This window comes from Tamandua tetradactyla, chromosome 2 (genome assembly GCF_023851605.1).
Source record: "Tamandua tetradactyla isolate mTamTet1 chromosome 2, mTamTet1.pri, whole genome shotgun sequence".
NCBI lineage: Eukaryota > Metazoa > Chordata > Mammalia > Pilosa > Myrmecophagidae > Tamandua > Tamandua tetradactyla.
The window spans coordinates 167145607-167156721 of NC_135328.1; the positions used below are offsets into that span (position 1 = coordinate 167145607).

The 11115-nt window shown below is 47.8% G+C and overlaps 1 protein-coding gene across 6 annotated transcripts in view; it reads left to right on the forward strand.

Annotated features, from left to right (window-relative positions):
* SSBP3 (single stranded DNA binding protein 3) overlaps positions 1-7900 on the forward strand; it is a 165336-nt gene extending 157436 nt beyond the window's left edge. For all 6 annotated transcript variants that reach the window (XM_077149555.1, XM_077149556.1, XM_077149557.1 and 3 more), the window contains 4 exons: positions 5842-5920; positions 6136-6164; positions 6279-6380; positions 7222-7900. In XM_077149555.1, the coding sequence (XP_077005670.1) occupies positions 5842-5920; positions 6136-6164; positions 6279-6380; positions 7222-7251 (240 nt within the window). In that variant the 3' untranslated portion in view covers positions 7252-7900. The remainder of the gene's footprint in view (positions 1-5841; positions 5921-6135; positions 6165-6278; positions 6381-7221) is intronic.
* Positions 7901-11115: the final 3215 nt, after the last annotated feature.

The following is an 11115-nucleotide window of genomic DNA, read 5'->3' on the forward strand; positions in this document are numbered from 1 at the left end:
GCTTTTTGGGGGGGTAACGGGATGGGGGGTGGTGATGGTACAAGGTACAAGAATTGAATCTGGGTCTCTCCCGTATGAAAGGCGAGCGTTCTACCACTGAACCACCCGTCTACCATGGAACAGCTTTTATAAAGAGAATTTAATAAATTACAAGTTTACAGTTCTAAGGTCATAACTCTGTCCAAAGTAAGGCATCCAGATAAAGATACCTTGGCCTCAAGGAAGGTCGGTAGGAAGGCATGTAGCTGGCATCTGCTGGTCTTTGTTCCCAGTTCATTGCTTCCACTTTTGATGCCAGTAGTTTCCTCTCTAAGCATCTGTGGGCCTTCACTTCTGGGTTCTGGCTGGCTTAGTAGTTCATGGGAAGGTACATGGTGATCTCTGCTGGGCTCTGCTGCTGTCTCTGGCAGCACTCTAAGCATCTCCAAACATACGTGCCTCTCTATCAGCTCTAAAGCAACTGTTCTCCAAGCGTCTGCATCTGCAGTTTCTCCATAGTGTAATGTAGACCCATCTTGAATGGGTGGAGTCACATCTCCATCTAATAAAAAAGCCACACCCACAATTGGGCACGCCACACGTCCTTGGAGATAATCTAATCAAAAGTTTCCGCCCTGCAATGCTGAATCCAAGATTAGATCTGGATTAAAACATGTTTGGCTTTTCTGGGGTACATGGTGCTTCAAACTGGAACACATGTTTCTTAAGAGTTCGGATAATGAAAACGAGAATGAATACAATACCAGCACAAGTATAAACCAGTCATCACCCAAAAAGAAGGCTCAACAACTGTGTTATTTTGAGGACATGGAAGGACACCTGCAACTCTATTAGGGAGGTAAAAAAAAAAAAAAGCAGATCATCCTGGCACAGAACGCAGAAGGAATTGGGGATTGGGCAGGGTGGAGAAGGGGTAAGAAAGCACTCACGGGGCCTGCGTCTCCCAGGTCTGGGGTGAGAAACGCGTGGGCTTCTGAATCAATCAAAAGTTTTTCATCTAGGCAGACACTGATCAGCTGGAAAGCAGGTGCTGCGGTGCTGCTTTAGCTTGGGCACACAACACGGATGATGGCATCTTCTCATTGTTCTTTTGTCTGTGCTGTACACTGAGACAGTTTTGTTTCCTGTTTCAGAGGTTGCAGCAAAAACGTCCTATGGGTGAACAGAAGAGGGAAAGTTGATGATAGATGTGTTGGCCCCTTATATACGGATCTGACCCTGCTCTGTGTGGTGTATCAAGGGATGCATTGAATCATGATATCAAAAAATGTTGCCCCTAGGGCTTAGGTCCTTTGCTTCGAAAAACAGAATTTCAAGTCATCTCAGTTTCTAGGAAGATTTTTGTGGAACTGCAGAAGACAAAACAAAAGGATGTCTCTTGTGGGAGCACAGTCCCGACTTTGCTCCATTATCTGCGTATCCGGCAGGCAGTTCACATGTACATTTTGGCGAATTTCATTTAGTCCATAAAGTCAATTACCAAAGAAGATGAAAAATGTTTCTTGTATACCTCGTACAGAATACTGCTAAAAAAGCGGCTTGCTGGGCGGGCCACGGTGGCTCAGCAGACAAGAATGCTTGCTTGCCATGCCAGAGGACTTGGGTTCGATTCCCGGTGCCTGCCTGCCCATTTAAAAAAAAAAAAAAAAAAAAAAAAACAGCTTGCTTTGCTTACCCGTAGTATCAAGGTTTTTGTAATGAAAAGTTTTTAGTCACTTTCACATTTCCTCGCAATGTGCAGAACTACTTACTGAGATGTTGTGCTTGATTGAAATGAGGGAGAGAACCTCCTTAGACATGTGCCCACAGAGGCTTAGCATTGTTGCTGGCCACAGAAAAATGCTGAAATATCAACCTGCTGTGAAAAATCTTAATCATGTGAAACAAGAAGTATCTCCTTCTCTAATTTGGAAATAGATAGAGAATGAGAATGGAGAATGGAACTACAGTAAAGCATACGCTATTCTCCGAAACTGTTTGATGATCCTTACAGAGGTCATGAGGAACCTAGGAAAAGAAAGAACCGACTGTACCTGAAGTTGTTTGATGTTACGGGTAGGTTGTAGCAAAATCTCACACGGCAAATGAAATGATTCATATTTTTTTGGAAATGAGGCTGTTACCAAAAAAGGGCAGCCAACTTCAATAGAACTTTTTCGATATCTTGATTAAAACGGATTTGGAATCCATCTTTGATCTCATGAGTTCAAATTGCCTTACCTCGGTGCTTTAAAACCATTTTCCCCAAAAAAGAGAAGTTTAACTTATAATGACATCCATTGTGCTTCAGAGCATTTAAAAATGATGGACCCCCTAGACAGGGACAGCTGATCTGATGAATATGTAGATGCAAAGGACCTGATTGACAGGTATCTGGTCTACCACAGCAAACCTGTAATACAGAGATGATGGACAGCCTCAGGAAAGCGAGAAACCAAGACATACAATCCTGAAACCCTGTGATAGTAAGTAAAATGCTAAGTATTCCACATGCAGACACTTTTGTGGAGGGGACCTTCAGCGTGATGTTATCACTTTGGACGGGCACCAGGAATGGTGACATGTATTTGGTAAGCTCAGAGCTGCAAGTCATAGTTTTATCACTGCATACAAGAAGAGACAGAGGTCCTAAGGCCTGCAGGCAATTCAGAGACGTTCTCTTGGTAAAGGAAGTAGTAAGAAGATCCTACTGCCTCATTGAAAAGAAAGAAATATCTTACTTTTTTTTACTTATGTGTTATATGCTTAATCTGTTCTATTGTATTTATGTTCTTTTACGAAATCTTGCACGTGTATATAAGAATACACAATAATATAGCCTACAAAATTTACATTAAAATAAGTTGCTGTATCAAAGGATAAAACATTGTCCTGTTTTTCTCATACAGATCATTTATTTAATTAGTCCACTACTGTTTTTAACTGTTAACTACTTCTGTTGCTCTTTTATGTAAATGATAACACTTATGTGACAGAAAAGTAAATAATAAAGAATAAACAGATGTTGCTAGGAAACTAGGTATCGTCATGCAGAGGAATAAAGTTGGACCTCGATCTCAGACCACATGCAAAAATTAACTCAAAACAGATTATAAACCTAAATGTAAAAGCTATTGGAAGAAAACATTCAGAGTAAAGTCTCCTTGGATACACCACCAAAAGCACAAGTGACTAAAGAAAAAGCAGATAAAATGGGCTTCATCAAAATTTAAAACTTTTGTGCTTCAAAGGACGCTATCAAGAAAGTGAAAAGATGGGAGAAAATATTTGCAAATCGTATATCAGAGAAGGGACTTGTATCTAGGATACATAAAAACATCAAAACAAACCATCTAAAAAATGGGCAGAGGATTTGAATAGACATTTTCCTGAGAAAGACAGACAGATACTACCAGTGAGCACAAGTAAAAATGTGCAACGTTATATCATTAGGGAAATGCAGATCAAAACCATGAGAGACTCACTAGGACAGTTATAATAAAAAGGGCAGGTAGTAGTGTTGTGAAGCTATGGAAAAATTGGAGGCCTTACACATTGCTGGTGGGGATGTAAATTGGTATAGCTGCTGTGGAAAACAGTTTGTCAGTTCCTCAAAAGTTTAAGCATAGAGAAGCTACATGAGCCAGCAATTCCACTCCTACATATATGCCCAACAGAAATGAAACCATGTGTCCATACAGTAACTCGTGCAGGAATATTCATGCCAGTGCACTCCATAATAACCAAAGAGTGGAGACAATCTCAATGGCTGTTGACTGATGAATGGATTTCTTAAATGCAGTATATTCATGCAGCAGATTATTATTCAGCCATGAAAAGGAGTGAAGTACTGATTCATGATACAAGGATGAATCTTGAAACCCTGTGCTAAGTGAAAGGAGCCAGTCTATAAAGGATGTCTTGTAGGATTCCATTTATATGCAAGCTCCAGAATAGGCAAATTCGGTCTCTACTTTAGAGACCAAAAGTAGATTAGTGGTTGCCTAGGGCTGAGGAGGAAATGGTGACATTAGTGACTGCTAATGGGCACAGGGTTTTTTCTGGGGGTGATGAAAATGTTTGGAAATTGATTCTGGTGATGGCGATACAAATCTGGTAATAAACTAAAAGCCACTGAATTGTGTTCTTTTAAATGAGTGAATTGTACGGTATGTGAATTATATCACCATAAACTAAAAAAAGTAGTAATAGACTTTCAAATTAATACCCATTTTCATGTTTGTTGAAATAGTAATGGATGTGTGTAATTATTACAGGTTATAGTCACCTTGTTTTGAGGTTGTTTGGTCTGGTATGGCTGCGTCCAGGTTTGGCTCTCTCAAAAATTGGTTACTCTTGTCCTCACATGGTTTGGGTGACATGAAATGTGTTGCCAGATGGCAAATTATGCCCTGAAGCGTCTGAGCTGCCCTAGGAGGCCCTTGGGGGGACGAGGACACCTGTGCCTGTGATGTGTCTAAGTGGGTGGCACGGGGAAGTGACTTGTGCCTCAGCCCATCATGGCAGTTTGGTTTCTGCCTTACTCCCCTTACAAAATCCTCTTCTTTGCTCCAGCCCCTCCACAAAGTAACCAAGCCTGGAATGACTTTCCTTGAACTGTCTACCCACATTCTCCTTCTCAATTGTCTTTTCCTTTTACCACCTCCTCCATGCAGCCATATGGATTTCTCTGCCTTCTCTCCAGTGCGCCCACGAGTTGTTGCGGTGGTGCTATTGGCAGCTCTCTCTGGGACTCAGCTGGTCTGTCCTGACGGGTAGTTGAGTGTCCTCCAGGCTGAGGCCCGAGTATGACTTGGCTTGTGTCCTCCGCACCCAGCACAGGCCAGATGCCCAGTCCTCTCTCTTCTACCACCTCTACCCTTTCACACCACGATATCCAGTCTTCCTCCTGGTACCATGGCTCCCAGACCAGGTCCCAGTTATGCCTATCCTTGCAATTCATGGCCTTTGGTTCTTTGGTTGCTTCCTTTGTGAGATGGGTGTGATCGTTCCACACAAGCCTCAGGATGGGAATAGAGTAGATTGCAATCGTGAGCCCCTGGTCTTTGCACACCATTGCTTCTGCATGGGAATTGCATTTGTGACTTTCCTCCACCACTTGCCACAGCCCTGAGGAGAGAACTCTGGGCTTGTTGCCCTCCTGCTGGCAATGCCTTAGCCCCTAGTGTCCAGGACCCCTCCTTCACTTGGTAAACCAGCTCCTCTTACCTGCTGCTCCCAGGATACTTCTTCATTCCTAAGGAAGAGCTCAGAGGAGGCTAGTGTCATGGCTCTAGGACCAAGCTACCCAGTTCCTCTGCTGCCAGTCTGTGTTGCAATTTCTTTTTCTGTAAAGTGGGGGCGATAAGTACTAATATTCTTGGTCCTGGGCCTGGCGGAGTCTGGTACCCACCCAATGTGTCTGTGTGTGTGAGGTTCAGGCCAGGGACAGGCAGGCCCAGCGATGGGAGCTGAGAGACCTAACTTGGGAGCTGGATCTGCATGGGGCTCGGATCTGCATGGGGCTCGGGTGTTCATTGGACCAGTTCCCTTCCTTCTCTGGGTTTGTTTCCTCACCCACCATGGGATGGAGCATGTCTGCCCTGTACTTCGCTGAGGATTTTGGCAAGGAGCTAGTTCCAGCCTCCTGGGGTGTTAAAGGTCTGAGCGTATGTGAGAGAAACCACTGGAATGGAAGCACCCGGATGGCAGGACTCTTGGCTACAGCTGTAGCCCAGGGCTTGGGCCCCAGCAGGTGCTTGGTTAACTCTTACTCACTGGTTCACTGGCTGTGGGAGCTCGTGAAAGTGCTGAGAGGGCCTTGGGCCCACTGAGGGGCTGTGCTCTCTGCTTCTCCCTCAGTTCCCAATGGGTCCTGGCTCGGACGGCCCGATGGGAGGCATGGGTGGCATGGAGCCGCACCACATGAACGGATCGTTAGGTAAGCCTGCCCGGCACATTCGCCGGGCCTCAGCTTCTGGCTCCACCATGCCTGGTACTCTGCTGTGTACTTGGGTGGGCACACGGTGGGGGGTTCCCGACAGAAAGACTGACCCAGACAGAGCTTTCTCTGCACAGAGATAGTGCAGGACGGCTTGGAGGCCCCTCTGTGGGAGGGCGAGCAGGAAACTGAGTCGGATTCTCCTTTTCTTTCAGGGTCAGGCGACATAGATGGACTTCCAAAAGTGAGTCTGCAATTCCTTGTCTCCTCTGCAGCAGACCCCCTCTGCCATGCTGCTTACCTCTGTGGGATGTTGCTGGCGAAGCAGGGGCCTCACCTCTTCTTCCTCTTCCCACAGAATTCTCCTAACAATATAAGTGGCATTAGCAATCCTCCAGGCACTCCGCGAGATGACGGCGAGCTAGGAGGGAACTTCCTCCACTCCTTCCAAAACGACAATGTAAGCACCCTGCATACAAGAGGGTCTGGGCCATTTTATCTCCGGGTCCTGAGCACTCTTCCCTTAAAGAGTGATGAGGTCTGGTAGTCACTTACTGCACACACAGCTCCTGTCCCTTTTGCCTTGGAGATCTTTCCAAACAAAATGCGGAGTCCTCACCTGCTCCCCCACCGTGTGGCTTGGACCACTGTCCCGCATGTCTGAGTCCTGGTGGGTCCTTCTCGAGACACCCGTGTGCAGTCATGGTGCCTCTGGCTCTAGTTAAGCTGATGTGGCTGGAAAAGCGATGGGCGGGGAGGCACAGCCCACATTGTCTCGGAGGTGCTTTGACCCCTGGGAGTCTGTTTCCATCTGTCCTGAGGAGGCAGGTTCATGCAACCAGTGATTTCCAGGGGTCTCAGTGCAAGGGGGCTGGAACCTGTTTTCTCCGTATTGGGCCTCTGTTTACAGTCTCATCCAAAGAAACCATGTTATGGGTTCCAGCTGGCTTTTCAGAACCCCAGACTCGATCCTGCCCCCAAGCCCCTGTGTCCCCAGCAGTACTCAGGCTCAGCTCCTGGCCGACTCCAGGACCACCCGGCAGCCCGCTCCACTGGAGGAGGCGGGGGCTGCTGGAAAGAAGCGCTGATTTGGAGGCTAAGTTGGCTCCTTGATCTCTCGGCAAAGGGCACAGGCTGGCCCTGGGCTGGGGCTCTCCCCTTCTGCCTCGCTCCCCTGGTCCTGGCCCTGCTCAGCTCTGCCCAGGCAGCCTTCACGAGGCTGTGGGCCCCTTCGGCCCAGCCATAGCCTCTCCTACAGCCTGCCTTCCTGACAGCCCCTCTCTCTGCTTCTCCCTTTCCAGTATTCTCCAAGCATGACGATGAGTGTGTGATTCGTCCCTCCCTCCTCCTCCTCTTCTCCGAGACGCTGAGAGAGCCGGCATTGCAGGCGGGAAGATGCCAGAAATTATGCAAGAAGAAGTGAGGTGTCATTACCCAGGAGCTGGTGGAGGGGCATCTCCCCCGCTCCCCCCCCCGACCTTCCCACCCACCCCCTCCACTCCCCTCACCTTTCCCAATTTTAGTTTCATGCAATAAAAAGGCCGAACTTTTTATTCCGTAAAACATGAAGGACAAAACTCAAAATAAAAAAAAATATATTTCAAGTCAATGACCAGAAAAATCCCACCCTTCGCCCTTTCCCAAAAGGACCTTTTATGTACATGACACTTTTTTTTGTTGTTTTTTGTTTGGGGTTTTATTGTTGTTGGGATTTTTTTATTTGTTTTCAGGGGGGTTTTTTGGGGGAAAATTTTTAAAAATGGAAGCTTCTAGCAAGCCCCCCCACCCTACCCCAATCAACCTCTTTGCTTTTCTTCTTTAAAAAAAAACAAAACAAAACAAAACAAGAAAAAAAAAAAAAACAAGCCCTGCTGGTCTGTCTGTGCCCAAGCCCCTCCACCAGGAAAGCTAGTCTAGGTGTGCGCTCTCACACTGTCTTTGTAGCCATCTAAAAATAATAAACTGGACAGTTTACAATCAGTGGTTTCTTTCAAAAGGCCTTTTTTGGAAAGAAAAAAAAAAGGAAGTCGCCCTTTTCCATTTGGGGCTTTTGGTTGGTGCGGATGGGCAAGGGAGGGGCAGCTGGAACCCGTTTTGTTTTTGCTTGGTTTCTCCCGGCTGTGGTGGCGACAGCAGCGGCACAACCTGGACCCCAGACGCCCCTCCCCAGCCCCCACCCCACCCCACCCCCACCGTGTGGCCAGAGGGGGCTGGGCCGCTCGACCCGCGCGCTCAAGATCCTGCCACAGCCAAGGCGGCAGTTCCACGGCCAAGACCTTCGATGTGACCCGGTGGCATGCACTGTGTTCCAGGACTGCTTCCCCTCCTCCTCCTCCCCCTCCTCCTCCCTCTTCTGGACCTCTCTCCCCACCCTGGCCTCCCTGCCTCTCCAGCCCACCCCCCTCTCCAGCATCCCCCCCACCCTCCAGTCCTCCCAGCGAGAATCCTGCCGGCTGGGCTGTGGCCTGGAGTGGAGCCCACGCGGCCAGCGCCGCCAGGATGGCTATGACCTGGGACATGGAAAACTGTGACATCCACGTCCTCGTCCCGTGACCCCTCGCACACCCGTCCTGCATACGGCCGGGCGGGGGTTGGAGTTTCGGTTTGGTTTTGTTTCGTTTTGTTTTTCCTCTTCCTTCTTTCTCGAAGATGGGCTGTTGACCAGAATCGCTTTGTATATGCTTAGAACTGAATGGAAAGGACTTTGGAATAGCCGTCGGGGGCCGGGGGGTCGGGGGACGCCAACAACCAAACAGATGCGCTGTTTCCGGTCTTGTTTTTCTTTTCCAAAGCCCACAGGGCCCCCCCCCCCCCCACCGTGGGGCCGGCCCCCTCCCAGGAGGGGTGTCTCGTGGCCTCCCTCACCTCACCGCCCCTCATGGAAACCTTTCTGTCTTGCCCTCGAAGACACCCGAATTCTTTGTACATTTCCACTCCCTGCTCCTCCTTCCTCCCCTCCCTTGTAGCTGGTCTTTGTTTTATTACCTCCCCTTTCTGATCCATGTATATCATATTATGTGAGATATCATCTGCCTGAAAAAAGACCTTGTGCGGATTATTGGGAACATTGTAGCTGTTTCTGTGTTTTTTCTTACCTTGTAGTCTGGTTCTGAATTAAGAGAGGAAAAAAAAAGTAATTATGATACATTGTAGTTTGTGTACGATATATGTTGATAACGTTTTATTAAAGGGACATCTTTTTTCCGCAGCCCTTCCTGACATGTTTGGGGAATGTGGGTTGGAGTTTATTATATCGATTACAAAATGCAAGGTGACTGGTTGGGCACAGTTTTTGTTCCCAGTGCATAACGAGATTTTGTTTTGTATTTTTCTGCCTTCTTTTCCTGAGCGTGTTGATTATGCGTTTTCCTTAGAGAGCTGCAATGACCTTTGGGGAAGGTGGGGTAGAAGGGAAGACATTGGTCTCACTTCACATATTTGAGGGCATTCTAAGAAGCCCGGTTCCCTTTTTCATCTTGCAAACACATTTCAGTTTGTAAGAATGTCTTTTATATTCCTAAAAGTAGAAGACTTATGGTGCCCTGCGTTTTCAATCACAAGCCAGTCCTCTGGCTATAGCCACCACATACTTTGTCCCCACTGGTGGTGGGATTTGTGCACCAAAGCCTTTCACATTTGAAGTGCCTGGTACGCTCAGTGCCACTGAGAGAGGCTTTAGGTCATTAGGTGCTGGGCTCAAGGAGCGCCCACCTCCCCAACCTCTAAGGCAGTGGGGAACCCTTGAAGGATTTTAAGAGGACCACAGATGGATTTGAATTTTAGAAAAATTAAGTCTGGCTGCAGCTGAAAGATGGACTGGTGAGGCTGGAGAGGACGTGGGAAGACCTATTCATTCTCAGCTGTCATCTTGGCAAGAAGTACTGAGAGCCCTGTTGAGGTAAGCAGCAGTGAGTGCCAATTTGAGCAACATTTGGGAAGTAGAACAAGACTTCCAAGCCTGCCTGCCCTGGGCCTGCCTACAGTCTTGGGAACTTTATAGACTTGCAGCAGGAGGGATAGCGGATACACAGTACCTGTGCAGGGTATGGGCTCAGTCCACCTTTACAGGATCCAAGGGTGCCAGATTGCAAATTGCTGGTTCAAATGCTGCCTTTGTAACTTGCTATGTGGCCATGAGGAAGTTAATTTATACCTCCATCCTCGATTTCCTCATCTGTAAAATCGGAGCAGTCAGTGGTCTACCTCCTCGTGGGGTTGTCGTGAGGATAAGTTAACATTTATAAACATCTTAGAACAGTGCCTTGCATGTGTTAAAAGCAGTGGGTATTAGCTACTGGTATTGTCCACATGGAGGGAGAGTCCAAAGGGTGTGATGGGAGTAGCTGAAAGACTAGAATATTCTGTTTGGCCCTTTATTACTCTTGGAACAGTGATTCCTAGGTTTTTCCTCAGCACCGACGCCTTTGAACTACAAAGAAAACATCTCCATTGGACAAATAAGGGAACTTTGAGACTGTGATGACCTGTCCTCACACAGCTCTAAAGAGGAGTTTATTCCACCAGCATTGAGTACCTACTGCATGCTGGCCCAGTGCTTGGGAAAGGAGAAGGGGGTCATCTATTTAATACCTTTGCTGCTGCACCCTGTGCTGTGCAGAGCAGAGTCAGACACAGGTGAGATCAGTAGTGTAGGGGTGCTGAGCTGGGGGTGGAACCCTGGTCATGGGGCCCAGCAGAGGGTATGGCTAAGAGCCCAGCCCATAATAATGAGAGCCTGCCTCGGGCACACTCATTGCTCGGTTCATATGTTCCTGTGCACCTACCCCTTAGCCCATAGCCCAGTCCCTTCACACATGCACTGCCCTAGTCAGCGTTGATCCTTCCTGCTACATGCAGATCTTTCTGAGGAGAGGACTGGTTTTTGTTCACCAAAGTTTTTGAACTGCCCAGTCCAGGCCTAACAGAGATGTTGAGCCAGGGAAGTACAAGATTCTGGAGTTAGGGCCAGGGGTGGGGAGATTTCCCATTTTTTCACACAAGAGGGCTCCTGACCATCACTGACATTTTAGGCAGGAGTTGGAGGAATGAAGCCCAAGGCACAGGCTCGGTGGCTAGTTGGCTGCTAGAATCATTGTCCATAAAGGACCCAGTTCTAGGGGTGCACACAGCTTGGGGGGCTAGGGTGAGGGCCAGACCCCGAATCAGGGAAGGTAGACCTGGCTAAGACAACCTAC